This window comes from Lentinula edodes (genome assembly GCF_021015755.1).
Source record: "Lentinula edodes strain Le(Bin) 0899 ss11 chromosome Unknown C8R40scaffold_35, whole genome shotgun sequence".
Classification (NCBI taxonomy): domain Eukaryota; kingdom Fungi; phylum Basidiomycota; class Agaricomycetes; order Agaricales; family Omphalotaceae; genus Lentinula; species Lentinula edodes.
In genome coordinates, this window is record NW_025764341.1 from 234,351 (window position 1) to 259,984 (window position 25,634).

At 46.2% G+C, this 25,634-nt stretch overlaps 16 protein-coding genes across 16 annotated transcripts; 7 read left to right on the forward strand and 9 right to left on the reverse strand.

Annotated features, from left to right (window-relative positions):
- Positions 1–91: 91 nt before the first annotated feature.
- C8R40DRAFT_1053705 (uncharacterized protein) lies at positions 92–1,444 on the forward strand (the record flags this gene model as incomplete). The annotated part of the gene is made up of 8 exons (XM_046224874.1): positions 92–307; positions 364–773; positions 830–853; positions 906–958; positions 1,070–1,146; positions 1,204–1,240; positions 1,298–1,375; positions 1,425–1,444. 8 exons carry the CDS (start codon positions 92–94, stop codon positions 1,442–1,444), a joined length of 915 nt encoding a protein of 304 aa, XP_046082881.1.
- A 332-nt stretch (positions 1,445–1,776) lies between these two features.
- On the forward strand, positions 1,777–3,670 carry C8R40DRAFT_531026 (NAD-binding protein). Its single transcript, XM_046235360.1, has 6 exons — positions 1,777–2,137; positions 2,187–2,241; positions 2,303–2,360; positions 2,425–2,665; positions 2,721–2,930; positions 3,093–3,670. The coding sequence occupies exons 1-6, from the start codon at positions 2,083–2,085 to the stop codon at positions 3,479–3,481; spliced, it is 1,008 nt and encodes a 335-aa protein (XP_046082882.1). The 5' UTR covers positions 1,777–2,082; the 3' UTR covers positions 3,482–3,670.
- A 189-nt stretch (positions 3,671–3,859) lies between these two features.
- Positions 3,860–5,159, reverse strand: C8R40DRAFT_1054076 (kinase-like domain-containing protein; the record flags this gene model as incomplete). The annotated part of the gene is made up of 3 exons (XM_046224910.1): positions 3,860–4,016; positions 4,076–4,298; positions 4,355–5,159. 3 exons carry the CDS (start codon positions 5,157–5,159, stop codon positions 3,860–3,862), a joined length of 1,185 nt encoding a protein of 394 aa, XP_046082883.1.
- Positions 5,160–5,222: 63 nt separating this feature from the next.
- On the reverse strand, positions 5,223–6,029 carry C8R40DRAFT_1120288 (uncharacterized protein). Its single transcript, XM_046228756.1, has 2 exons — positions 5,784–6,029; positions 5,223–5,725 (listed from the first exon to the last, which is right to left on the reverse strand). Exon 2 carries the CDS (start codon positions 5,665–5,667, stop codon positions 5,407–5,409), a length of 261 nt encoding a protein of 86 aa, XP_046082884.1. The 5' UTR covers positions 5,668–5,725; positions 5,784–6,029; the 3' UTR covers positions 5,223–5,406.
- Positions 6,030–6,461: 432 nt separating this feature from the next.
- C8R40DRAFT_531287 (uncharacterized protein) lies at positions 6,462–7,750 on the reverse strand. Its single transcript, XM_046235361.1, has 3 exons — positions 6,867–7,750; positions 6,679–6,744; positions 6,462–6,617 (listed from the first exon to the last, which is right to left on the reverse strand). Coding segments are annotated over exons 1-3 (852 nt in total). The 5' UTR covers positions 7,651–7,750; the 3' UTR covers positions 6,462–6,615.
- Positions 7,751–8,879: 1,129 nt separating this feature from the next.
- C8R40DRAFT_1053959 (adenylate kinase-domain-containing protein) lies at positions 8,880–9,874 on the reverse strand (the record flags this gene model as incomplete). Its single annotated transcript, XM_046224897.1, has 5 exons — positions 8,880–9,043; positions 9,116–9,218; positions 9,277–9,469; positions 9,524–9,697; positions 9,747–9,874. 5 exons carry the CDS (start codon positions 9,872–9,874, stop codon positions 8,880–8,882), a joined length of 762 nt encoding a protein of 253 aa, XP_046082886.1.
- Positions 9,875–10,551: 677 nt separating this feature from the next.
- Positions 10,552–11,609, reverse strand: C8R40DRAFT_1162466 (methyltransferase domain-containing protein; the record flags this gene model as incomplete). Its single annotated transcript, XM_046230242.1, has 4 exons — positions 10,552–10,657; positions 10,713–11,395; positions 11,453–11,469; positions 11,519–11,609. The coding sequence occupies 4 exons, from the start codon at positions 11,607–11,609 to the stop codon at positions 10,552–10,554; spliced, it is 897 nt and encodes a 298-aa protein (XP_046082887.1).
- C8R40DRAFT_1239551 (replication fork protection component Swi3-domain-containing protein) lies at positions 11,607–13,454 on the forward strand. The gene is made up of 3 exons (XM_046233489.1): positions 11,607–12,209; positions 12,266–12,388; positions 12,445–13,454. Exons 1-3 carry the CDS (start codon positions 11,691–11,693, stop codon positions 13,168–13,170), a joined length of 1,368 nt encoding a protein of 455 aa, XP_046082888.1. The 5' UTR covers positions 11,607–11,690; the 3' UTR covers positions 13,171–13,454.
- On the reverse strand, positions 13,378–13,775 carry C8R40DRAFT_1053991 (uncharacterized protein; the record flags this gene model as incomplete). The annotated part of the gene is made up of 2 exons (XM_046224902.1): positions 13,378–13,502; positions 13,577–13,775. Coding segments are annotated over 2 exons (324 nt in total), but the record flags the coding sequence as incomplete, so codon positions are not given.
- C8R40DRAFT_533087 (uncharacterized protein) lies at positions 13,537–14,339 on the reverse strand. Its single transcript, XM_046235367.1, has one exon. It carries the CDS (start codon positions 14,247–14,249, stop codon positions 13,827–13,829), a length of 423 nt encoding a protein of 140 aa, XP_046082890.1. The 5' UTR covers positions 14,250–14,339; the 3' UTR covers positions 13,537–13,826.
- A 65-nt stretch (positions 14,340–14,404) lies between these two features.
- On the reverse strand, positions 14,405–16,432 carry C8R40DRAFT_1206242 (RNA helicase; the record flags this gene model as incomplete). The annotated part of the gene is made up of 9 exons (XM_046233161.1): positions 16,099–16,432; positions 15,830–16,046; positions 15,553–15,769; positions 15,394–15,492; positions 15,118–15,341; positions 14,991–15,067; positions 14,862–14,933; positions 14,627–14,808; positions 14,405–14,573 (listed from the first exon to the last, which is right to left on the reverse strand). The coding sequence occupies exons 1-9, from the start codon at positions 16,099–16,101 to the stop codon at positions 14,405–14,407; spliced, it is 1,260 nt and encodes a 419-aa protein (XP_046082891.1). The 5' UTR covers positions 16,102–16,432.
- Positions 16,221–17,040, forward strand: C8R40DRAFT_1256228 (uncharacterized protein; the record flags this gene model as incomplete). Its single annotated transcript, XM_046233766.1, has 3 exons — positions 16,221–16,407; positions 16,459–16,778; positions 16,834–17,040. The coding sequence occupies 3 exons, from the start codon at positions 16,221–16,223 to the stop codon at positions 17,038–17,040; spliced, it is 714 nt and encodes a 237-aa protein (XP_046082892.1).
- A 12-nt stretch (positions 17,041–17,052) lies between these two features.
- On the reverse strand, positions 17,053–19,485 carry C8R40DRAFT_1206258 (WD40-repeat-containing domain protein; the record flags this gene model as incomplete). The annotated part of the gene is made up of 12 exons (XM_046233162.1): positions 17,053–17,289; positions 17,345–17,379; positions 17,434–17,475; positions 17,531–17,596; positions 17,654–17,742; positions 17,794–18,014; positions 18,072–18,361; positions 18,425–18,466; positions 18,523–18,662; positions 18,716–19,082; positions 19,169–19,415; positions 19,466–19,485. The coding sequence occupies 12 exons, from the start codon at positions 19,483–19,485 to the stop codon at positions 17,181–17,183; spliced, it is 1,668 nt and encodes a 555-aa protein (XP_046082893.1). The 3' UTR covers positions 17,053–17,180.
- Positions 19,486–19,750: 265 nt separating this feature from the next.
- On the forward strand, positions 19,751–20,319 carry C8R40DRAFT_1162469 (Sybindin-like protein; the record flags this gene model as incomplete). The annotated part of the gene is made up of 4 exons (XM_046230243.1): positions 19,751–19,771; positions 19,823–19,868; positions 19,925–20,089; positions 20,144–20,319. 4 exons carry the CDS (start codon positions 19,751–19,753, stop codon positions 20,317–20,319), a joined length of 408 nt encoding a protein of 135 aa, XP_046082894.1.
- A 328-nt stretch (positions 20,320–20,647) lies between these two features.
- On the forward strand, positions 20,648–21,951 carry C8R40DRAFT_532172 (uncharacterized protein). Its single transcript, XM_046235364.1, has 4 exons — positions 20,648–20,756; positions 20,807–20,979; positions 21,034–21,218; positions 21,287–21,951. The coding sequence occupies exons 3-4, from the start codon at positions 21,072–21,074 to the stop codon at positions 21,623–21,625; spliced, it is 486 nt and encodes a 161-aa protein (XP_046082895.1). The 5' UTR covers positions 20,648–20,756; positions 20,807–20,979; positions 21,034–21,071; the 3' UTR covers positions 21,626–21,951.
- Positions 21,952–24,497: 2,546 nt separating this feature from the next.
- On the forward strand, positions 24,498–25,304 carry C8R40DRAFT_1120316 (uncharacterized protein). The gene is made up of 2 exons (XM_046228757.1): positions 24,498–24,743; positions 24,802–25,304. The coding sequence occupies exon 2, from the start codon at positions 24,860–24,862 to the stop codon at positions 25,118–25,120; it is 261 nt and encodes an 86-aa protein (XP_046082896.1). The 5' UTR covers positions 24,498–24,743; positions 24,802–24,859; the 3' UTR covers positions 25,121–25,304.
- The last annotated feature ends 330 nt before the right edge of the window (positions 25,305–25,634 follow it).

Consider the following 25,634-nt stretch of genomic DNA (forward strand, 5'->3'; position numbering starts at 1 on the left):
TCCTTTTCCTTCAAGCTTGCCCTTTAAAAGGCCCACCAATCCATCCTTCACAGATCACCATCTTTTGCAAGTCCCCATCTTTACTTCCAAGATGCACGCCCTATCCATCGCCACCTTTGTCCTTCTTTCTGCCGCTGTCACAGCTCCTGCTGTTGGCTATGTTGTTCCCCGTAAAGAAACACCTTCCACCTATGCTGTTGGTTACCTAGAGGACTACCAAACATATCATACCAGGTATCTCGCCATCGGATGCCAGTACCAACATAATAACGCGACTTTCTTCAACGCGTGCTGCCATCCAATGCTTGTATGTCTTTCGTAAATTTCATTTTCTCCCTCTGATCTTAATACTACATCTCAAAGGCAACAGAAACTCTTGAGACTGCTCGTCCATCTTACTGCATTCCCTCGACTTCTGCTTCCGCTTCTGCAAGCGCCGCAGAGGCGACATCCACGGCGACAACTCCTGCTGATGGAGACAACGGCAATGACAACGACGACGATGATTCCGATGACTGTGATGATGGCGATGATGACGACTCAACTTCTACCTCTGTTGTTTCAACGGCCACTCTCTCCTCTACGAGTGAAGCTTTCTCGCCAACGTCCTCATCCGCTTTTTCTGAGCCCACCACTTCTTCGGAATCTTCTTCCACTCCCACTCCTACCTCAACTCAGGAGACCCCTACAACTTCGTCTTCCAGTGCTGAGGCGACTCCCACCGGATCTGTTGATTCCTCGACCGGCTCCTCCGAGGTTTTCACCGGCGGACAGTAAGTTTCCCAATGGCACTAGTCATAGACAGCGCTAATGCATTGTACATTTGCAGTGCCACATATTTCACTCAGAACGGGTATAGGTTTTCTTGGTCTTGACTGCTTACCCGGTACTGATCGTATTTGCAGCGTGGCTGGTGCCTGTGGTACTGTACACTCGGATAATGATTTCATTGTAGGTTGTCGCCTTTCCTGTCCTCTTTCAGTCATTCATACTTGTTTGTCTCCTAGGTCGCTATAGGTAGTCATTTTACCATGGTCTTTACGTGCGCTCGATCTCACTACGTATTTAGATCAAGATCGTTATGGCGACTCTGGTGAAACGTCCCAGTATTGTGGCAAGACGGTCACCATCACCGGCTTGGGAAAGGTAATTGCTGTGTTTCCCCTTCCATAAGCTGTGTCTAACTTACATTTCCGAATACAGACCATGCAAGCTACGGTTGCCGATGACTGTCCTACTTGTGAATATTCCTTTCATCTCTGTACCTTCTCATTGATGATTCATCCTCGTCGATTAGGTGACAACGAAAACTCCCTCGACATGTCAGTCGCCCTTTTCCAGTCATTCACTAGCTTGGATGTGGGTGAATTCGATAGTAAGTCAACCTTCACCTCTGAAGTTACGTTTCTCATTTATTTGGTCAGTCTCTTGGTCATTCGACTAAATGCGCATTCTCCTCTCATTTTTAAATATCTTGTGACGCTCTTGACGAGCAGGCTAGCCCTTTTTCGTCTTCGGAGGCCAGTCATGGATAGTAACGGCAAAGCGGCATAACATGCATACAGCCAATGTTTATGATTTCAAGATTCTTACGACCTAGTGTTTATGACTCTTATCCTAGTGATCCGCCTTTGTGTTCATCCCCTCCTTCCCTATACCGCATACAGTCGGTCATATGTTGTGTTTTTCTCTTCAAGTTCTTGCTGCATCATCCTTTCCTGGAATTACATAGCTCTTTGCATATTGTTATCATTCTCCTTCTATGTATGAACTGTGTGCTCTTTCGCAGATCTCGATTTGGTGTGACAAGCTATCCTAACTAAGGTATTTAAAGCTGAGCTTACGATGTTGAAAACAAGTCATTTTCAGTGAATGCCGTGCAGAGTGTAAACATTTCCAGAAGCTGGGCTCAAATCGACGCACGGTAGTGCTATATACCGTGTTCAATAATTACAATGGGAACTGGCGTCTTATATTGTTGCTCTCTTCGAAACCCCTTTCATCTTTTTTGTGTTCTATCAGGAACACCTTCATTCGCGGTGGTAGCGTGTTCTCGGATAATCCCAGTATTCGAACTCCTTAATGTCTGCTTCACCTGTACGGAAATTACTCGTTGTGGGGGGTAATGGATTCATTGGTGGGCTAATAGCACACGCTCCCTCTGTTTGTTCCTCAAAATCGGATAGGTTCGGCGATATGTTGTGCTGCATTAGCAAAGGGTATACAGGTTACTAGTGTCAGGTGTATATCTTTATTTCCTCGGTTTATTCTCGAGATTTTGACTGACATGATCATTTTTCAGCTCCTCGGGACGCCCATACACCACGCCGAAAGGACATACTCCCGCATGGACATCGAAAGTGCGCTCTCTCTCTTCACAAACGCCAATGATCGTTATCCTACGCATGACGCGTCTTGTCACAGGTAACTTGGCTCAAAGGCTCCGCACACAACCCAACTACCTTTTCGGACGTGTTGGCTGACGTCCATGGAGTTGTCCACACGCTTGGAACTCTGATTGAAGACGGCGGCAAGTACAAACAGGCAATAAGAGAGGGAAATGTTACCAAAATGATTGGAAGTGCCTTAGGCAGTGTTTTCGGGTTCCAAAATCCTTTGAAGGGTATTTCTGAAGGGAGTTATGAGGACATAAATCGCGACAGCGGTAAGTCCACCATTCTTTGATTCGCATTACAGGTATGACCAACTCGTGGCGTTAGCTCTCCGTGTATGTGAAGCATTTCTCTCTTCCGGACAAGGAAAACAATCTCCGAAACCGAGACCATTTGTCTATATCTCTGCGGAGGACGTATTCAGGCCCATAATTCCAGCAAGATATATTGAAACGAAACGTGAAGCCGAAATGGGTATTGAGGCTATGCTGTCGACGTCTCCTCCGGGCCAATATCGTGGCGTGTATATCAGACCTAGTACGTGTCTGATTATGCTTTTTCTTTACATATCCGCCCTTATCCGCCTCGCTTCTTGCACGAGCCTTTGTAGTTGACGGTTGTCAAGACCGTCAGCTCTTTATGTCGACTTATCGCTTATGTTTGAGCTCATGTCCAAATTTTACTCACACTTACATGCAGGCCTTGTATACCACGCGCATTATCGCCCCTTGACAACTCCTGCAGCTGCAATATTCGACCTGTCCGCGTCGCTGCACCGTAAGATACCTCAGGGGATTCCAAAACCTTCGCAACTTCTGCATTATCTCGGTGCTGCTTTATCACCGCAATCATCTCTTTCAATACGCAATGCACGTGGGCCTCTGAAGGACGCTTCATTGGGTTCTCCATTAGATAGCATTGCGAATGCGATAACAATCCCGCCAATACACGTCGACCACGTTGCAGAGGCAATCGTCATCGCGTTGGAGGATAGTACTGTCAGGGGTGTAGTCGGAGTGGGGCGTATGAGGGAACTGATTGGTTGGTGGCCTGAAGATCAACACCGTTCCACCCAAAATGCGATCTAGTAAGTGCGAATATACGAGAGAGACGGGTGTGTAAATGAATATATGATTGAGGTATTTAAATGAAGATGATTGCAATGTTGTCGCCTTTGAGAATTGTTACACTTTGCACTTGCATGAAGTAAAATACTATGTACTCTGTTCCCTATCCTAACCTTGGTTTCTTCCTCAGTTTTGTTGTGCCATGTACCTGCCCGTGCCCCTGTGGACCATACACTGTTGGTCCTCCTGCGTCTCCTAGACTTCCACTTGTACCAGTATGGTGGCTATGGCCAGATTTTGCTTGAGCCTGTGCCTGCTGCGAAGAGCCAGATAGGACTTGCTGAGACTGTGGGAATGGTGGGCCAGGTGCATTCGCTGTGAGAAGGCGGCCCAAATAAATCAGTGCATTGAGCAACGAATGGTGAGGACGAGAAATTGACCTGCATTGCCCGATTGTCCTGGCTGTAACGGAATGGTCATTGACATGCTAGGCGCATCGTCCTGAGTTATTCGACGGTGAGGGGGTATTTGATTGGAAGCAACAGATGCAAATGCACTGTGAAAAAACAAATGAGCAACGGGAAGAGAAGGATTTTCGTTAGGGTAATGACTGACTTAGCCTTAGGCAATGGATCTTCCAGAAACCACGGATGCACAAGAGCCTCTCTGGCGCTGAGCCGTCGATCTGGATCATAAATAAACAACATCCGGAGCAGGTCGTACCCCGCCTGAGAACGAAGGCGTGATTGACACCAATCGTACAGACGATTTGGATATGGATCAAGACGTTTAAGAGACGGATATTCGGGTAGGTGTGTCACGGAAGGCCAGTCCTTCTCTGAAAATGCAAAGATAAATTAGACAATATATGAAAAGGATGCGCCACCCACGTACCAGTAGGACTACCCAAAACCTCGAATATTTTCAGCAACTGGTCTCTTTGAAAAGGTACATTCTTCTTCGAATCAAGCTTAGCCTCTTCACCTTTGAATATGGGTCTCAAACTGGCTAACTCAGCCAGAACGCAAGCAACGGCCCAACAGTCAATACTGTTGTTGTAATGCTTTGCGCCCAGCAGCAATTCTGGAGCACGGTACCAGATCGTAACCACGACTTTATCCCCAGCAAACAGTGGTTGTAAGGGCTGCGCGGAAAGGCGAGCTAGGCCAAGGTCACCGATTTTGACTTGACCGTTGGATGTGATCAGAATATTTGCAGGTTTTAAATCCCGATGTAAGATATGAGCAGAGTGGAGGTAGACTAGGCCATTTAAGAGTTGATATGTGAGGGATTTTAGCACCGCAGTTGAAATTGGACAGCGCAAAGTTTGTGAGTGGTGGTGGATAAGTTGTAGGAAATCATGTTCGGCGTAGTCAAACACCATGTAGATTGACTTGTCCTCCAGAATGACCTCTTTCAGCGAAACAATGTTTTCATGGCTAATTTCTCTATTGAGTGCAATTTCCCTAATTGCACTCTGACTGATTCCTGTGTAAGTCACCACGTCTCCCTCCTTGTCAGGCTTGAATTTTTTTATCGCGTGCAGGTTACCAGAGGCATCTTCAGCTTTGTATACCCTCCCGTAGGTTCCACTAGAAATAAATCCAAGGATATTATACTTGCTCTTCACGTATACATGCGAGGCGTCTCGCTTTGCTCGATATATCCGCATTGGGTCTGGGGAGGTATCGACGTGCATGACATGGAGGACGTTACTAAGTTATTAGGATTCTATCTTATCACTTGCTCCCCATTTTGTACTTTCTACGACTTTTTTCCGCTGATTAGTCTGTACGTCTGCACACTACTCACTATCCAAGTTGTGAGATTTGCTTTGTCGAACCTCACTCTCAGATTATGTACTAATGGCACATACTGTATATTGCCAACTCTACAGGAGTCATTGAATTTCCCACTGTATTTGCTAGTGTCTGTTTTGCTCGACATTAGTCGCTCTCGCCCCAGTCTTCCCATGCCTCCCCCAATTCTGAATCAGAGTTTTGCCCTTCTGCAGAAGGCCTAACCTCGTTTGGGTCTATGTCATCATCCAAACCAGCTTGCGTACTTTGAATTTGCATTCTTTCCGCCTCTGCTCGTTTTTGCCGTTCGATCTTTTCCTCTTTTTCAACCTCCATTCGTGAGGAAGCAGTAGCTCTTTGCTCATTGATTGTCCGTCCGTCTACGAAGAATTGGAAGATGCTAAGCATAAGTCTGGGTGAATGGGATTAGAACGGACCATCAGATTGGTATGCTAAAAATCGATGAGTACGTACTCTGCATCCCATCCAGAGCCGTACTCTCCCTTCCCTAACATTCCGTAAAGTGGTATTCCACCTCCACCCAAATTAAGTTCTCTTGCCATTCCCTGTACACTGTCCGCACCGGTATGAGAGCCTGTGGAGGAGTAGAAAAGTGTCTTGAGATCAATAACATGAATTTGGAGGATCGGAGGCTGTGATTGCTGGGATGTTTGCTGGCTCGATTTGGATTCGCAGGAAGGTTCCTGTTTGGAGACTGAGCAAGAAGAAGAAGGCGAGTCCCCGCGTTTAGTAGCGTTGGCGGCGCTTTCGCGAGGCTCGCCTTCGATCCGGAAACCATTTTCTTCCTTCTTCGCAATAGGCCTTTCATTCGATTCAGACGCGATTATATCCTCTTCCCCTGAGGTAGTATCATACCCATCCTCATCAAAACGATCACCCATATGACGGTCTTTTCTAGGCCCTCGTTTTGGCCGTTTGAATTGCCTGTGTTCATCGTCCCCGCGTTCTTGTTTAAATTCGCGTTTTCCGTGCCATCTCTGGTTTGGATTGTTGTAGTCGCTGTGACGTTCGCTGGCGCGAGGTGGCATTGAACGATATCCACGTTTGTCGTCGAAATTAGAGTCGTGGTTATAGACATGATCATTATGGGGTTGCCCTCGATGATAACTATGAGGGGAGGTGGCAAATGAAGTCGCAGTTGAGGAGGATGAAAAGGGGGTCGAAGAGCGCAAAGTATAGAGCGATGACGCAGATGAAGAAGGGGATCTTCTGCCGGAGTTTCTGGGGTATATAGAATTGCCTGTACGAGAATCGTATTTGGATTTGTATCCGTTGTCGGATGGACGATTATGAGTGTTAATCACGTCGCGAGTGGGGTCAAGATTGCCATATGAGTCCTGGATCCCGTACAAGAGTGATTAAAAAACAGATTTGAAAGAAAATAGAAGATATACTCACATCCCTTAACAAATTTCTTAATCCTGCGTCCTTGATCCATCTCCATCCTTGAGTACCAGTTCCGCCCCCATTGTTCGCATTTGAAGTATCAGCACAGGCAACGTCAACGCCAAGATTAGAGAATACAGCACGAGTGGTTACTTCGTCGTATACAAGGAGAATGAGGTGCTCAACATCCGAAGGAATACTTACAGACATTCCATCTGGTATAGAACTCGAATGATTAGTCGACGAAGAAGCATAATTTGACATCTGGAACCCCAAGAGCTTTCGGAAGAGCCACGGCCCAAAGTCGGGATCCTTCTGAGCTTGTACCCTTGACCTTGGAAACGTCTTCTTGATCAATCCTGACTGGTTTTTATACGAATTCCAGCCAAAGTCCACTTGTTCCCCCCCTCCGTCACGAGAAGCTCGCAAATCATGCATGCCCCCTTCAGCTCTCGCCCAGGCCACATCAAGGAGATCTAGACTACCCATACCAACAGACCAGAGTGTGTACGCAAATGCCGCGACTTGGATCCGAGGCAATAGAGTTTTATCCAAATTCTGGGGGATTGAAAACTGAGCATATGGTTCGTGAATCGTGTTTCCTAATCCTGCAGTAGAGGGAGGCGGCGGAATTCTTTTTGTAGCAAGCTGTCGAAGCAGTCGCACATTTTCAAATACTCCACGTTTGCTACCTTCCTGTAGATCGACCGATTGGCAAAAGCCCTTGTTGTCTCGAGACGTATCTCTTCGATCGCCTCTGCTCTTTGGTGCTAGCGAGCGTAACTTGGCCGCTAGCGAATCAATATCATCGAATTCGATTGGCGATAAGGATTCGAATACGGATGATTGGAGCGCTTCATTAGGAAGAGGTAAAGAATAACGCCAATAGGAACATAGCTGTTTGACTTGAGTAAAAGTAAGGAGGAGAAGGGATGCGCCCGAAGGAAGGATTCCGAGTGTTAGTTTTATCTCTTCCTCCATCATTACTTCATTATAGTGCGACTGGGAATTGGGCTGATACTTGGATTCGCCTTCGGCTACCTTGGAGCTCGAGGTAGACACATTGAAGGCCTCGAATACCTTCTTGGCGATAATTTTCTGGTCATTATATGAGCCCCCTTCGTTTCGTATACGGAAGACGTTATCCCTAGAGAAAGGAAGGAAACCGAAAGTCGGAATTTCAGATGAATCAGACCGACTCAAAGTTTTCCGTTCATAGAAACTCGTTATTTCCCTCCATTATCGACACAAGACACATGCAATATAGCAATTGCGCTCCGAGCTACAAACAACCATCCTTTATCCGCGAAGCTTCGAGTTCCACTCACCACCGATGTCGAGATTCGCGGAAGCCACCAAGTTGAAAGTAGTGCATTACTGAGCGATGCTTCGTTGCTACTGAGCAAATCAGATGAAGGCACCTTGAAAAGTCGGTGCAGAGCTTACCTTGTCAATTATTCTCAAGTAAGGCAACTTCTTGAAGCCCTCAAAGTTACGAGTCCGGAATGAAATGCTGGAATCGGTTTGCATATGAATATGTATTCAATATCTGCAAAGGATTTATTAGCACTCACACCAGAGTCAGCATCTGCCCCTGCCCAAACTTTAGATAAGCATTTGTAAGTGTTTGAAATCATTGACTGGCAAATTCATGCAAGCAAATATTTATTGTTGATGCACTCAGCTAGGCAGCCAAGCAAACAACTCTTTTTTCCCTGTCCTATGGGTTGCAAATGTTGAGCAAGTGTCCAAGGTAGATTCAGAGAGCTGAAGCCAAAAATTTGCTGCTATAATATATGCAACTTTATACTAAAAAGGTAGTCAACCGTAAACTGTGTACAATAGAAAGGCTGAGATCTGCCTTCACCATGCTTCAAAACTAAAACAGAACAGTTCCTCACAGCTACCTTGTTCTGCGCGGCTCATATGAGCAAGTTGTCAATGCAAATGTGGCTGTGAGGGGTATTGTTCATTTTGTGGTTTTTACTTTACATGTAATTTTGGGAAGCCGAGTATGTAGCATTACTTCCCCAAAACTGACTGTTTCTTATTGTCGATAAGTATATACATACACATACGATGCAACTTGCAAGGTGTCTTCAGGGTACTGGTTTGTGGTCTGTACTTAAATGTTATTGAGAACTGAAGCATTAATAAGCATATGGTAGTCAGGTCAAGACAGGACCAACTAAGGTCATGACAAGATAAGGTTTCTATTTTGATATAGTGGCGTTCATCGAGGCTGAAGCAATAGCATCACTTAGACTATGCCTTCTCCGTGCATCAGCACTCTCTGCCCTCTCTTTCAACCCAGGAAAAGTATCTTTCAGTACCCTTTCCAGCTCAGGCCAAATTTCATCGGATGTAGTTCCGGATACTGACTGCATCATCAGGCGATGTGGCGGCGAGGTGTGGAAAGCAAGCTGATGCGGGTGCTGATGAGGATGACGATGCGGAGGTGTTGAAACGTGGGCCTGAGATAGACGAGCGTAAAAATCTAGTAGAGGTGAAGTTGTCGAGTAAAACTTTTCGAGTCGGCGAGCAAAGATTTCCTGTTTGTGGAGGTATGAGCCAACCTGTGAATTGGGAAAGACCGAGATATATACGTACGGGATTATCATCAGGTCTTTTGGTGAGGGGTTCGCCAGTCTCATCGTCGAATCCTTCGACTTTGGGTGGATTGTAGGAGAGATTATACACACGACCGGAAGGTAGGTGCACCCAGCGATCCGAGATACGGCTGAGGATGATGTCGTCCGGAACATCAAGATTCACGACCAAGCTTAACGGTGTGTTTTGCTTACTGAATAACCTTATCAGCAGCAATGAAGGACTAATAGAACATGATTTGACTCACTTGAGATGCGTGTTTAGGAGCTCTCCTTGCGCGAATGTACGAGGAAATCCATCCAGAATCCAGTGCTTGTTGTGCAGACGGTCTAATTTACTGGTAACGACCTGTAGCATGAGTTCGTCTGGGACCAATCCCCCCTGAGCAACAATCTCCTCGGCCATTCGTCCGACTTCGGTTCTAAAGAAATATTCAACTAGACGTTTGACTAGAACGCTAGATATCTTACCTATCATTTATATGCATCCTCAACAGATCCCCAGTGGAAAGCGAGACAATATCGTATTTCTTGACAAGACGTCCACTTAGAGTACCCTTGCCCGCTCCGGGCTTGCCAAACATAAGCATGCGCAACATACGGGCATGCCTCGGGTCAGAATGAGCTTCGTCGTGGGCAACTGGTTGTAGCGAATTTCGAAAAAGAGAAGCCGGTGAGCTTGAGGAAAAGGACCTGGCCGCAGCGGACCATGCAGATAACCGTGTGGGACTAGTACGAATAGACATTCGATGTGAAGTTAGACTGGCATTGCGGATTATCTGCATGAGCACTAACGGCAGCAAGAGAAGGATGAAAAGGAACAGGATTGAGGGCCTGGAATCGGCGTATTACCCTGTGCAGGGAACAAGAGATTCGAGAGCTTGGGGCGCGGATGCGCGGAGCCGGGTTTTCCCCCAAAATGATATAATCGCGTGACGCCATTTTTAGAAAGGCCGAGATTATACGGGGCCCCGCTTTGGGACAGAGCTGGCGCTGAAATCCATTTAGCACTCCCAAAGCGCTGTAATATTTTTGTCCATAATCCAACAGCATAAAGGCTGCTCAAGGTCACCCACTTTCCAACAACTTTTTGACTGTTACAATACAGTAGGTACAGTGCACGCTCTGCAAGCTACATATGTGCAACGCATTAGTACACGCGCGCGCGTCCATGATTCAAACTCTGTCTAATACTCCTAAATTTTTCATTTCAGGGCATACCTAAGACCTTTTGCATTGAACATTCTGTGTTCGATTAAGGAATCAAAAAACAAACTCACATTTTTACGACGTACAAACCATCTGGTAAACCCTCTTGCACTTGTTCCTTCACGAGTCGAAGACCCGCTTCCCGAAATGCAGCCTTCCAGGCCATATCAGATCTGGTGACAGTGATTAGGACAGTACGAGCTGCACACGTATCTCGATTGCAGTTACCTCGTAAAGCTGGAATCCTGTTCATCAAAAACGGTTTTCGGTCCACCGTCTTCTGCATCTGAGCAGGCATTTTCCTTAACTACGATCAAGCTCTTGCCGTTGTGACCGTCTACCCCATGATCCCTAAGAGCGACATAGCTTCGTCGAAGGAAAGCAACCAAATCGATGTCGTTTAAGTGTCCGAGGCACCACTGGCACCAGACCACGTCGAATCCAGAGTCAATGTCAGTCATTGGGTCCTCAGGATTCGGGCTCCCAATCCGGTCGATAAAAGCGATCGAAGAGGAGGAATCATGACTGACAATCGGATGAGCTGGGTCAAAAGCCTGCAAGGTCCCTTGCAAAAATGTGACACTCTTCGTCTGATCAGCGAGACCAGGCCAGTGAATTGCATGTCTGCCGTTGATTTGTGTCGAAGAACTGGCTGCGGCACTTTTGCGAGCATTTTGGAGCGCTTCTTGTATGAAAGGAGTTACAGGTTCTAGAAGGCAAACGGTATCGACAAGATGGAGAAGAACATCGGAAGTAACACGTCCTACTCCTGCTCCAACATCCAATGCACGGATTGGATTGGACACGGGCTGTGCTTCCAAGGGCTTTAATGCTGATGATACGGTACAGAGTTCGGGGTACAGGTGAAGCAAAAAGAGACGTGATCCAAGGGCATCTATACGAGGCAGAGACTAGGGAGGGACAATCAGCTCTTTTCGGATGTTCAGAGGGTTGAATATGATATGTACACCAGTTCCATAGCCGCCTAGACATATAAATTGAACAAAATACTTGATAAAAGCCAAGGAACTGACCTAGTACGCCATCCACGCTTGCAGGCTGTTCAGTCCAGTATCGGATCCCATCCTCCACGACAGGAACTTGTAAGTTGTTTGTTGTGGCCATAGTCGCGGCTTTCGGGCCGGCAAAATAGCGCGCCAAACGCGCGACGCGCGAATTTCACCTTTTTTCAACGCGACTAACGACATGGACATCTTTGACGACGACAACGAGGTCGAGATAATTTCTCGTCCCTCTACTTCGGCTTCTACTGCATCTTTTGGTTCATCTAGCTCTAGTCAGCCTCTATTTCTTCCCGACCACGACGACGAAGACGAGTTCAACAATGATCCAGAGAAAAATCTTCCTCAACAACAGGATATCAACGTGGACGAAATTTTTGACAGCGTGGTTGGCGACGACCTCAACTTTGACTACGTGCCCCTAGCGCGGAATCGAGAGATCGACTATGCTAATCTCGAACGTGAGGCGCAGAGAAAGGCAAAAGCACATGTTCCCCTACGCGAAATCCTCAGCAGCTCGCCTCCTCCCCCAGATACTGGGAATGACGCGTCAAAAGGCAAGAAGGGAAGAGGAAAAGACGACGGAGAAAAGGAGAGACGGAAGCCTATGAGATTGGATGAGGCTAGATTAGTGGGGCCCACCGGCTTTCCTCAATTGATAGAGGACACAAAACATTTTCGTATCAAAGGAAAGGGACACGAGGTATTGTCTGTGGCTTTAACCTGATCTCATATCGCAGCCTGAAACGGGGTGTTCAGGCTACAGACCTCAACCGATTATTGCAAATATATCAATATTGGACTCATCGAATGTACCCAAAATCACAGTTCAAGGATACAGTTGATCGCGTGGAGAAGTTATGTCATTCCAAGCTCATGCATGTACGCGATACTCCTTTGCATACTATGCCTGTCATCCATTGAAAGGCCTTTCATAGAACAAGCTAAGTATGTGGCGCGACGAGGCTCACGGAAAGGCACATCCTGATACTGAAGACGAGGGCACAGAGGAGAATGCAGATGACGGCCCAATAACTGATGTGAACCCAGAAGGAGGGGCTGCTTCCAGACGTGTCTCATCTCTAGCACCTGAATCCGACGCAGCAGCCTACGCTTCTTCGTCGCCTTCTCCACCAACACACCCACCTTCCTCTACAACACCGTCGAATGCCGGAGGAGACGAGTTCGACGACCAAGACATGGAAGCAATTTGGAAGGAGATGGAAACAGAGCAGGCAAACGAAGCTCGTCGTGCAACGACCACAACGAGCAATGTAGCGAGTCGAGACGGAGATGTACAATCTTCTACTAATGCCAATGGTGCAGAGGGGAGTTTCATGGATGTTGATGATGATATAGAGGGTTGGCTAGCAATGGAAGAAGCAATGGATGGTCGAAGTTTGACTTCAACAGCCGCGCCAACAGGATTGTCTTTCGCTACCGCAGTTAATTCTAATCCTTCGAAGAACGCGAACGGCAGTGTTACTCTAGCTGTAGATGATGATGATGAAATGTGGGGAATCAGCCACGAGACGGAAGCAGAGGATGCTCGAAAGCAGGCAGCTTTGAAAGATCATTCCGCCGTTGGGACCACACCCGAAACACCTTCGAAAGCACAGACAATATCCACTACAGAACGAGGCTTCGACGATATGTATTGCTAAAAGTAGTCGGAATCAACTATGTATTGCAGCAATAAGGGGAGTAATACTAGGAATTAACTTGGGACTTTAGACCAAGAGTGGTGTATGTAAAAAGCTACATCTCTATGCCATATACAGAATATAACAAGTCAAGGAGCGCGATGGATGCAATCAAACGGCAGCAGGAGTAACAGCATTATAGCTGTCCCAAGAATATAGCGTACCCTTTCACCAGCGATCATTACGACCACCATATCCGCTATCTCCACCTCCACCTCCACCCCAGCGCCCACCACCACCTCCTCCACCGCGATAGCCACCTCCACCTCGGCCACCACGACCTCCACCTCCACCTCCGAAGCGGCCTACAGAGTCAAGTCAGTCAATATCTGACGAGGAATTTAAGGGAACTTACTACGTCCGCCACCACCACCGAACATGGTCATCTCTTCGAGTTGAGGAGGTACAGTGGCTTTAGCTTCCTTCAGGATAGCAACCAGTTCGCGAGCTTGCTTGGCATTATCGGTCGTGAAGTAGGTGTAAGATGTTCCTTTCATGCCAGCACGTCCAGTTCGTCCGATACGATGGATATAGTCTTCGCAATTGTTAGGGAAATCGTAATTCTGTGATAAATGATGAGAATGTTGCGCAGGGAACGGACGAAGGGAGTAAGAAACTTACGATGACGTATCCGACATCCTTGACGTCTGAAGAAAGTGACAGCCAACAGAAATGCCAGTTAAAGGAGCAGACCACACACGAAAGGAGCGAGAGGGCGGTCGAGAGAGGAAACAACGATATAGAAGAGCATGCATGATCAATAAAACGCCACAGAGTGAAAAATATACAAGCGCTTCGTTGAAGGGAAAATAATACTTCTCAACTGCAAATGTCATGACAGGTCCCAGGGATGGCTCAACCGCATTGAAGTGATGGCGGTCGAGTCCGAAAATCAGAAACAGGAAGACGTTGCACGCGGAGGTTAAAGAGAAGCGATTCACAAAACCAGAGTCCGTAACCGTACCAAACCAAGGAAAGAACGCAGAAATTGTTCGCTTGGCTGAACCCAAGAACGCTGCGAGCAGCGCTGAGAGTACCATGGTGGAGGGGTTAGAGGGATGGATTGTCAACTTGCTCTTAGTTCCGGTCCATTATCGCCTGTTCTTGCTTTCGATACGCACCCTGAGATATTGAAAGTGACACCAGGAAATTGAGAAGTGTTGTAGTGGTGATGAAATCACCAGCTATGGAAACGTCAAGCAAACCCGACGGCCACATGGATGACACCAGCACAGAAAAAAAGACGCAGCGCTTGCAACACAAATGATAAAAACATACCAAGACCACGAGACGCAACGTCTGTGGCAATCAGAATAGGTGAACGACCAGCCTTGAATTCACCGAGAACCCAGTCACGTTCGCGTCTGCAAGGTCGTTCAGCAAATAGTGTATAAACAAGGATATTGTGAGTACGTACTGCTCCTTGTCACCATGAATAGCAAGGGCAGGCCATCCATCTTGCCTTAGGTACTTTGTGATGTCATCCGCTACCCTCTTAGTTGCAACAAATATGAGAACTTTCGCATTCTCGGAGCTAATTTTTTCCAGATGGGTGATCATTTTGTTGCGCTTCTCGAAGTCGCTACACACTTCGACGATCTTTCATTGCACCATCAGAATGACATATGATATAGAAGGAACAATAAAGATACCTGAGCAATGTTGTGGTTGGCGGTGAGCTCCATAGAACCAATGTTGCATTGAATCATATCTGTAAGAAAGTCCTACATAAAAAACAGCCATTCAAGATCTGAACAGTAAATAAAGAAGAAAAAACTTACGCTTGCTAACTTTTGCACATCTTTCGGCCACGTAGCACTGAACATCAAAGTTTGTCTATCGGGTCGGATCTGAGAAACTGTTTTCGATCGGATTAGAGTATCTTCGTCGAATGATAGGCAAACAGACCTATTTTCCTGATTTGAGGTTCAAAACCCATGTCGAGCATACGATCGGCTTCATCCATCACAAGATAGGTCACACGACGAAGGTTGGTCTTTTGGGTTTCAAGCATGTCAATGAGACGACCAGGGGTGGCGATGACAATTTCCACTCCGCGTTGAAGATCACGAATTTGAGGACCCTTGGGTGCACCTCCATAAATTGCAGTGTTGCGTATACGTGAATTGTTGCTGTGAGACTGTGATGAGAGAATAAAGACAATGAAGGAAGGAAACACCATACCCGAATTTAGAACATTCTTGTTGTATTTGAACAGCAAGCTCTCGCGTGGGAGCTAATACCAATGCAATCGGTCCGTCTCCTGGTGCAAGAAGTGGTTGACTGCAGACAAAGTCAAGGATCAGTGACACGTTGTATTTATCAGCGAAGCATGTTACTCACGCGTTGATATGTAGCATCGCTGGGAGAGCAAAAGAAATGGTTTTTCCACTACCAGTTTGAGCAATGGCTACCATGTCTCGACCGGTAAGCGCCATAGGCCACGATTGACATTGAATAGCAGTTGGCGCAGAAAAGCCTTGGGCACGAATGGTTTTCATCAAATATTCCGGGAATCCCACTTCTTCGAACGACGTAACAGGTCTTGGAACATTGCGGCCTTGAATCTAAGTAAAGTAAGATAATGTTTGAGAGGAAAGATTGGAAAGAAAAAAAGGACTTGCTCGTATCTCCTTAGCTCGTCTAAATTCTTCTATCTCTCGGTCACTTCGGGCGGAAACTCGTTTGTCCTCAACATAGAAGTTCTTTTCAAAGTGTTCGAGTTTTGTATGGTTCCAATCAACCGAACGCAGACCCCCACCCAAGTTGCTCATCCTGTCGTCGCCCCAGCCTCCTCCTCCTCCTCCGTAGCTGCCTCCGCCATAGCCGTTGTGACTCTGTCAAATTTTAAGATGATGTATGTATTTGTGCGAGCGAAAGGCACTGTACCATGTTCTATAAAGAGGGAAGAAAAAAAAAGTTGGTGGTTAAAGGAAAAAGGAAAATTGCCGGGCAGTTTTCTCGCAGCCGAATTGCGTGATCCATTGTCACGTGTGACTTATCTCCTCTTTATGCATGCTCTATCACTGCGAGGCTGGCTAGTATCTTCTCAGATATGGTACTCAAAGCCGTCTTGCGTACGCTGTGTTTCATCAAATTCTAGCTCTGGGTTCCCTTTCCCCACTCAGCCGAGACCTTCTCCGTACGAGATATTCCATCTTCCGTACGGATGTAGTTCCCAACAAATCAAGGAAAGATGTTGGTAAACCTTGCTCCGCAATTAACAAGCCGTTGTTAACCTTGCATTAGACTATGACCTTGTTCGGCAGTATCACCCTGATTCACCTTATTGTCGACAGACTCCTGCTTCCGAGCGACATGCTCGTTTCCAAGCTATAAGAGCCGCATATGATTCTTTGAGGAAGGGCGACAAGATTGGCCTCAAAAATGCTCACCTGTTCGATGAATATGCCGATGAGATCGCAAGACGGAAGAACATATACTACAAGCATCAGCAATATCGAAACCGAGGACCAAATGTCGCCAAAGGTTATGAATCACGGTACGAATGGAATAGTAATGCAGATGATAGATGGAAGGACCATATGATCCTGGGCTTCGGGATAGTGGTATGGTCATTTTGGTCATTCTCTGCGTCACATCTAATCCAGGCCGTTCTCGAAGTCCATCGTAATTGGTGTGTTTCCGGGGCTGATTCTGTTCCCGAGACACATAAGGCAGCACAACGAGGCGGTACAGAATCTCACTCAAGCTAGGCTTCAAGCAACCGAGCATGGGGAACAGAGGAGACTTGAAATAAAGAATAGATTGAAAGAAATGGGATCCGATATAGCCAGGGATCCTTCTAGGTCATCTTCCTCGACCCGATAATAAAGAGATTGCAATTCCAAGACGTTGATCTATATAATACACAAACATGTAATAGCAACACCTAGTGGTCATTTCGTGATCCGAGGTTCGACGGGGGGCAGTCGATGTGTATTCGTTGGTACGTGTGGGTGGACTGCAGGCTAAACATCTTCAGGAGCCCAGAGGACACATCTCCCGCTGGCGTTACCAGTGGCAGCTCGCTCCACTATGGACGGATGTGAGCAAGTCACTGCTTGAACAGCGGTAATTCTGGTTCAGAAATCATGTTTCAACAATCACAATCTGGGCATACATGCATGCTTACTTTGAGGGGTCCGATAATTTAGCGATGCGTTCACCCTGATCGGCAAGTCGTAAGCTGTAAGAAATATATAAGTACTACAACAAGCGGACCTTGCAGGAGATGATATCCAGTGAATGATTCATGTTAGCGATCTCAATTGGGATCATTAGTATACTGCAGATAGCGCAGAGGTTAAGATGAATTTACCGTAAAATGAGGGTAAACTTCTGGATTTGGATTCCATTGTGCTCGAAGAATAGTGAGCCATTTTCCCTGGTGTATAAACAGGTCGATTTAACATTTGACTATCAAGGAGGCAATGAAACATACCGTTTGGCAATTGTGTGAGATGCGACAGAACGGCCTAGCCGAAGGGAAAGGCTTATAACCCTCGAAAGCAGGAGAATGGATGTCCCAGACTAAAAACTACCTCAGTACCTGGACGAAAAATGTTTTAATCGAGGACTTACTTCTAATAGCATCATCATAGCTTGTACTGACGATACTTCTACCTCTGGGATCCCAGTACGCAGAGCTCACGGATTTATCGTGTCTCCATTCGCCACGAAGGCATCCTACACCTTCCTTTGATTCGCGATACTTAGTGACGAATGCTGAATCAAATTCAATTATTGATTCATCCGAAGACGAGGCCGTAGCCATGGACCGCAACTTGCGCGTATCCCATATTCTAATGCGGTAAGATTTAGTATAAATTATCAGAGAAAAGTACATCTATACTACATACCTTAATTCTTTGCTATTACTCGCTGTCAATAGAAAGTCGGGTCGACTGGGATTGACGCTGACACAACCAATCTTCTGGTCCGACAATTGGTACCACTTGGCTTTAGATTTGTCCTGTCGAAGATCAAGGTGGGTAACACCACCAGCGGCATCTGATATCCACATTTCATGTCCATTGGGTACAAGATCCATGCTACAAATCAACGTCTCGTCATTGGTGAATATTTCGCGAGAAACTCCAGAGGTGAATGAAAGCGACCGAATCGTACAGTCGTATGAACTGGTATAGACCTGTGTTGTTTTTGAGACACAACGCTGTTACATGCGGAAGGACATAGGAATTCAATGACCTACCGTATGTGAGTCAATAGGGTCCAGTTTTACAGAGGATATTGACTGCTCGTTGGAACTCTATTGACTGGAAGGTATTATTCCACAGGATATGCACATACCGACTTGGATGTCGCAGGCCAGTGAACTTGTAATCGCCAGTATTTACCACTTTCTCTGGTATCAGCGTTGGATTCATCGTCGTGGTCGATCTGATCTTGTGGTGCTCTAGCATCCCATATACCTAATTGCCCGTGTTTGTCTACATATCCGTGTCGGCGAGTGTTTGGTAACGTTGACAGAGTCGCCACGAACCTCCAAAGAAGATCAAATCCTTTGTACAATCAGGGTGAAACACAGCACTGTACACGCGATTTTCCGTGACTTTAGCCCTAGCGACCACCTTCAGGGCCTGAAGCTTCTCACGTAACTGCTCAACCTGCGCTTGATCTTTCGCATCTTCTTCGAATACGAAAGCCTCGGCATCAGCTGGCCGCTTGGCTTGAGGCGTCTGAGAAATGTTCTGTAGCGCGATCGATAGAGATGCAGCTTTAGCAGAGACTTCGTCCGTAAGAGTGATAAGATCTAGTTCCTCGTGCCGTGGCTTTTTCGCAAACCATTCCCGCTCCTGTGTTTCGATTCGTTCTTCTGCTTCTTTCGCAAGACGCTCCTGATCTGCTGCCTGCGGCATTTGTGTAAGTAATTGAAAGAAATTTACCAAGCACTGCTAGCGTTCCTGGTGACTGGCAGCATTGATCCTCAACATACCTCGCGTTTCCTCTTATTCGAGAGACTCTCGTTCGGATCAATGGTCGCAGCACTTCTAAGACGCGCAGACTGCCGCCTCGGTGCGTCAGTCTCCTTTTTTACTTTCTTTGTAGATTGCACGGGTTTTGCTTTTGTTTTTGGAGGAGGTTGTTTGTCTGGGAAACCAAGCCCGTCGACGGCTTGTTTTAGTTCGAGTTGTTCGAGCAGAGCTCGATTGCGGGCGATGTTTACTTCGCGCTCACGTTCGCTGCATTATCAATTAGCTTGTGTTCGGGTTGAAGTTGAGGAGTGTCATACTAGGCTGATAGTTTGGCCATGGTAAGCAAATCGTTGCGGTCGCAATGAAAAGAAAATGCTTGACAATGACACTGACATTGATTACAAGACGCACGCGGTGCTCGTGACGAGGAACTCCGGTCCAAACACATCTCAACTCTCCGGTTCTTCTAAACGCTCATTAACATTGGCAGCTTTTATAAGAACTCTATCGGAAATCTTTACGTGGTGGTGCGTTTGAAAACAGCTATGTAAAAGCCACCGAATGTATGCGACAACAGGACTAGTTCACTGCAATTTATCTTCATGGCCATCTTCGGGCTCTGGGTTCGTTTCTTGCTTAGTTCCGGAAGATCATGAATTCTCAATATCCCATAGGTCATCAACAAAGCTGGCGGATTAGTCTATCAACGGAGCTTTGCAGGTACTGTATGTCACCATCTAAAATCGACAATAATAAATTGCATTTCCTCGACACAGATGGGCTTGCACAGTTGACCTCAAATGAATATCTCGTCCTTGCCGGAACGCTGCACGGTATTCATGCCATAACTTCTCGTCTTTCTCCTATTCCTGGTCAAAGCTCGGGCGCACAAGTCATCGAGGGCGAAACCTTTAAGATTAGTGTGTTGCTGACGCTTACAGGTACATATCCTCATCTCTATTCTTTTGCATTCTTCCACCGATCTCGTGCCGTAGGGACGAAATTTATTCTGCTAACCTCTCCCGCCGAACCTGCGTCATCTATCGACGTCCTTCTTCAAAAGATTTACACTACTTACGCGGAGAAAGTGATGCAAAATCCGTTTCATACACCGGAAATGCCTATACGGAGTGAGGCGTTTGATGTCAGTCTGGGAGCCTTGATCAGTTGAGGCCGAAGAATGATGCAGAAATCAGGATTGGATTCACATTATCACATTATCGTTGCGCAGTTGAACAAAGTGATCGTGAAGCTATAGGTGAAGCACATGTCTATTATTCAGTGTCTAAAGCTTCCCAGTTAAGTGTTGCAATATCTAACCTTTGGTGCTGGCCAAGAGCGGTGCACCCTGGTACACCGGATAACTCTTAACTGAGGTGAAATAACATTGAATAATATCATGAAAATAAGGACGTGTGATGTGATGTGAGACTGACATTGACGGGGAGGTGAACACATCACTAAAGCACCCGACAAAGTCGTTGTATGGGTTACAGAAACATAGGCGATTCTGGAAGGAAAAGGAAATTACAGTGGACGTCTTGTTAAGAAATACGATATTGTTTCGCTTTCCACTGGGGATCTGTTGAGGATGCATATAAATGATAGGTAAAGATATCTAGTGTTCCAGTCAAACGTCTAGTTGAATATTTCTTTAGAACCGAAGTCGGACGAATGGCCGAGGAGATTGTTGCTCAGGGGGGATTAGTCCCAGACGAACTCATGCTACAGGTCGTTACCAGTAAATTAGACCTCTGCACAACAAGCACTGGATTCTGGATGGATTTCCTCGTACATTCGCGCAAGGAGAGCTCCTAAACACGCATCTCAAGTGAGTCAAATCACATTCTATTAGTCCTTCGTTGCTGCTGATTACGTTATTCAGTAAGCAAAACACACCGTTAAGTTTGGTCGTGAATCTTGATGTTCCGGACGACATCATCTTCAGCCGTATCTCGGATCGCTGGGTGCATCTACCTTCCGGTCGGGTGTATAATCTATCCCCCCAAAGTCGAAGGATTCGACGATGAGACTGGTGAACCCCTCACCAAAAGACCTGATGATAATCCCGTACGTATATATCTCGGTCTTTCCCAATTCGCAGGTTTACTCGTAAGTACTCATACCTCCACATACAGGAAATCTTTGCTCGCCGTCTCGAAAAGTTTTACTCGACAACTTCACCTCTACTAGATTTCTACGCTCGTCTATCTCAGGCCCATATTTCAACACCTCCGCATCGTCATCCTCACCAGCACCCGCATCAGCTTGCTTTCCACACCACGCCGCCGCATCGCCTGATGATGCAGTCAATATCCGGAACTACATCTGATGAAATTTGGCCTGAGCTGGAAAGGGTACTGAAAGATACTTTTCCTGGGTTGAAAGAGAGGGCAGAGAGTGCTGATGCACGGAGAAGGCATAGTCTAAGTGATGCTATTGCTTCAGCCTCGATGAACGCCACTATATCAAAATAGAAACCTTATCTTGTCATGACCTTAGTTGGTCCTGTCTTGACCTGACTGCCATATGCTTATTAATGCATCAGTTCTCAATAACATTCAAGTACAGACCACAAACCAGTACCCTGAACTTTGAAGACACCTTGCAGGGTTGCATTGTATGTATGTATATACTTATCGACAATAAGAAACAATCAGTTTTGGGGAAGTAATGCTACATACTCGGCTTCCCAAAATTACATGTAAAGTAAAAACCACAAAATGAACAGCTCCTCACAGCCACATTTGCATTGACAACTTACTCATACGAGCCGCGCAGAACAAAGAAACTGTGAAGAACTGTTTTAGTTTTGAAGCATGGTGAAGGCAGATCTCAGCCTTTCTATTGTACACAGTTTACAGTTAACTACCTTTTTAGTATAAAGTTGCATATATATTATAGCAGCAAATTTTTAGCTTCAACTTTCTGAATCTACCTTGGACACTTGCTCAACATTTGCAACCCATAGGACAGGGAAAAAAGAGTTGTTCGCTTGGCTGCCTAGCTGAGTGTATCAACAATAAATATTTGCTTGCATGAATTTTCCAGTCAATGATTTCAAACACTTACAAATGCTTATCTAAAGTTTGGGCAGGGGCAGATGCTGACTCTGGTGTGAGTGCTAATAAATCCTTTGCAGATATTGAATACATATTCATATGCAAACCGATTCCAGAATTTCATTCCGGACTCGTAACTTTGAGGGCTTCACGAAGTTGCCTTACTTGAGAATAATTGACAAGGTAAGTCCTGCACCGACTTTTCAAGGTGCCTTCATCTGATTTGCTCAGTAGCAACGAAGCATCGCTCAGTAATGCACTACTTTCAACTTGGTGGCTTCCGCGAATCTCGACATCGGTGGTGAGTGGAACTCGAAGCTTCGCGGATAAAGAAAGGATGGTTGTTTGTAGCTCAGAGAGATTCGGAACTGCGGTCGCAATTGCTATATTGCATGTGTCTTGTGTCGATAATGGAGGGAAATAACGAGTTTCTATGAACGGAAAACTTTGAGTCGGTCTGATTCATCTGAAATTCCAACTTTCGGTTTCCTTCCTTTCTCTAGGGATAACGCCTTCCGTATACGAAACGAAGGGGGCTCATATAATGACCAGAAAATTATCGCCAAGAAGGTATTCGAGGCCTTCAATGTGTCTACCTCGAGCTCCAAGGTAGCCGAAGGCGAATCCAAGTATCAGCCCAATTCCCAGTCGCACTATAATGAAGAAATGATGGAAGAAGAGATAGAACTAACACTCGGAATCCTTCCTTCGGGCGCATCCCTTCTCCTCCTTACTTTTACTCAAGTCAAACAGCTATGTTCCTATTGGCGTTATTCTTTACCTCTTCCTAATGAAGCGCTCCAATCATCCGTATTCGAATCCTTATCGCCAATCGAATTCGATGATATTGATTCGCTAGCGGCCAAGTTACGCTCGCTAGCACCAAAGAGCAGAGGTGATCGAAGAGATACGTCTCGAGACAACAAGGGCTTTTGCCAATCGGTCGATCTACAGGAAGGTAGCAAACGTGGAGTATTTGAAAATGTGCGACTGCTTCGACAGCTTGCTACAAAAAGAATTCCGCCGCCTCCCTCTACTGCAGGATTAGGAAACACGATTCACGAACCATATGCTCAGTTTTCAGTCCCCCAGAATTTGGATAAAACTCTATTGCCTCGGATCCAAGTCGCGGCATTCGCGTACACACTCTGGTCTGTTGGTATGGGTAATCTAGATCTCCTTGATGTGGCCTGGGCGAGAGCTGAAGGGGGCATGCATGATTTGCGAGCTTCTCGTGACGGAGGGGGGGAACAAGTGGACTTTGGCTGGAATTCGTATAAAAACCAGTCAGGATTGATCAAGAAGACGTTTCCAAGGTCAAGGGTACAAGCTCAGAAGGATCCCGACTTTGGGCCGTGGCTCTTCCGAAAGCTCTTGGGGTTCCAGATGTCAAATTATGCTTCTTCGTCGACTAATCATTCCAGTTCTATGCCAGATGGAATGTCTGTCAGTATTCCTTCGGATGCTGAGCACCTCATTCTCCTTGTATACGACGAAGTAACCACTCGTGCTGTATTCTCTAATCTTGGCGTTGACGTTGCCTGTGCTGATACTTCAAATGCGAACAATGGGGGCGGAACTGGTACTCAAGGATGGAGATGGATCAAGGACGCAGGATTAAGAAATTTGTTAAGGGATGTGAGTATATCTTCTATTTTCTTTCAAATCTGTTTTTTAATCACTCTTGTACGGGATCCAGGACTCATATGGCAATCTTGACCCCACTCGCGACGTGATTAACACTCATAATCGTCCATCCGACAACGGATACAAATCCAAATACGATTCTCGTACAGGCAATTCTATATACCCCAGAGACTCCGGCAGAAGATCCCCTTCTTCCTCTGCGTCATCGCTCTATACTTTGCGCTCTTCGACCCCCTTTCCATCCTCCTCAACTGCGACTTCATTTGCCACCTCCCCTCATAGTTATCATCGAGGGCAACCCCATAATGATCATGTCTATAACCACGACTCTAATTTCGACGACAAACGTGGATATCGTTCAATGCCACCTCGCGCCAGCGAACGTCACAGCGACTACAACAATCCAAACCAGAGATGGCACGGAAAACGCGAATTTAAACAAGAACGCGGGGACGATGAACACAGACAATTCAAACGGCCAAAACGAGGGCCTAGAAAAGACCGTCATATGGGTGATCGTTTTGATGAGGATGGGTATGATACTACCTCAGGGGAAGAGGATATAATCGCGTCTGAATCGAATGAAAGGCCTATTGCGAAGAAGGAAGAAAATGGTTTCCGGATCAAAGGCGAGCCTCGTGAAAGCGCCGCCAACGCTACTAAACGCGGGGACTCGCCTTCTTCTTCTTGCTCAGTCTCCAAACAGGAACCTTCCTGCGAATCCAAATCGAGCCAGCAAACATCCCAGCAATCACAGCCTCCGATCCTCCAAATTCATGTTATTGATCTCAAGACACTTTTCTACTCCTCCACAGGCTCTCATACCGGTGCGGACAGTGTACAGGGAATGGCAAGAGAACTTAATTTGGGTGGAGGTGGAATACCACTTTACGGAATGTTAGGGAAGGGAGAGTACGGCTCTGGATGGGATGCAGAGTACGTACTCATCGATTTTTAGCATACCAATCTGATGGTCCGTTCTAATCCCATTCACCCAGACTTATGCTTAGCATCTTCCAATTCTTCGTAGACGGACGGACAATCAATGAGCAAAGAGCTACTGCTTCCTCACGAATGGAGGTTGAAAAAGAGGAAAAGATCGAACGGCAAAAACGAGCAGAGGCGGAAAGAATGCAAATTCAAAGTACGCAAGCTGGTTTGGATGATGACATAGACCCAAACGAGGTTAGGCCTTCTGCAGAAGGGCAAAACTCTGATTCAGAATTGGGGGAGGCATGGGAAGACTGGGGCGAGAGCGACTAATGTCGAGCAAAACAGACACTAGCAAATACAGTGGGAAATTCAATGACTCCTGTAGAGTTGGCAATATACAGTATGTGCCATTAGTACATAATCTGAGAGTGAGGTTCGACAAAGCAAATCTCACAACTTGGATAGTGAGTAGTGTGCAGACGTACAGACTAATCAGCGGAAAAAAGTCGTAGAATCTGAGAGTGAGGTTTGACAAAGCAAATCTCACCACTCGATAGTGAGTGGTGTGTAGAAGGTACAAAATGGGGAGCAAGTGATAAGATAGAATCATAATAACTTAGTAACGTCCTCCATGTTATGCACGTCGATACCTCCCCAGACCCAATGCGGATATAGATTCCTGACAAAGTATTCTATTGAGGCGACAGTTCAAGCATGAAAAAGATATATACCTGCTCCATTACACGCCTCCAGTAGTGTATCGGTATGATGAATTCGACAGTTGTCCATTACGAGAACACTTTCCTCATCCGGATATGGCTTCATACAAGGCAACTGGCAAAAA

Bases quoted from the DNA above. Each gene is read 5' to 3' on its own strand.
- C8R40DRAFT_533087 (XM_046235367.1), bottom strand. From the start codon at position 14,249: ATGGTACTCTCAGCGCTGCTCGCAGCGTTCTTGGGTTCAGCCAAGCGA.
- C8R40DRAFT_1239551 (XM_046233489.1), top strand. From the start codon at position 11,691: ATGGACATCTTTGACGACGACAACGAGGTCGAGATAATTTCTCGTCCC. The intron at 12,210-12,265 runs GTATTGTCTGTG...CGGGGTGTTCAG, and splicing joins TCAAAGGAAAGGGACACGAG to GCTACAGACCTCAACCGATT. The intron at 12,389-12,444 runs GTACGCGATACT...GGCCTTTCATAG, and splicing joins GTCATTCCAAGCTCATGCAT to AACAAGCTAAGTATGTGGCG.
- C8R40DRAFT_531026 (XM_046235360.1), top strand. From the start codon at position 2,083: ATGTCTGCTTCACCTGTACGGAAATTACTCGTTGTGGGGGGTAATGGA. The intron at 2,242-2,302 runs GTGTATATCTTT...ATCATTTTTCAG, and splicing joins ATACAGGTTACTAGTGTCAG to CTCCTCGGGACGCCCATACA. The intron at 2,931-3,092 runs GTACGTGTCTGA...ACTTACATGCAG, and splicing joins TGGCGTGTATATCAGACCTA to GCCTTGTATACCACGCGCAT.
- C8R40DRAFT_531287 (XM_046235361.1), bottom strand. From the start codon at position 7,650: ATGATGGAGGAAGAGATAAAACTAACACTCGGAATCCTTCCTTCGGGC. The intron at 6,745-6,866 runs GTATTCCTTCGG...GCGAACAATGGG, and splicing joins ACCAGATGGAATGTCTGTAA to GGCGGAACTGGTACTCAAGG.
- C8R40DRAFT_1120288 (XM_046228756.1), bottom strand. From the start codon at position 5,667: ATGCTTAGCATCTTCCAATTCTTCGTAGACGGACGGACAATCAATGAG.
- C8R40DRAFT_532172 (XM_046235364.1), top strand. From the start codon at position 21,072: ATGTTCCGGACGACATCATCTTCAGCCGTATCTCGGATCGCTGGGTGC. The intron at 21,219-21,286 runs GTACGTATATAT...CTCCACATACAG, and splicing joins AAAGACCTGATGATAATCCC to GAAATCTTTGCTCGCCGTCT.
- C8R40DRAFT_1120316 (XM_046228757.1), top strand. From the start codon at position 24,860: ATGCTTAGCATCTTCCAATTCTTCGTAGACGGACGGACAATCAATGAG.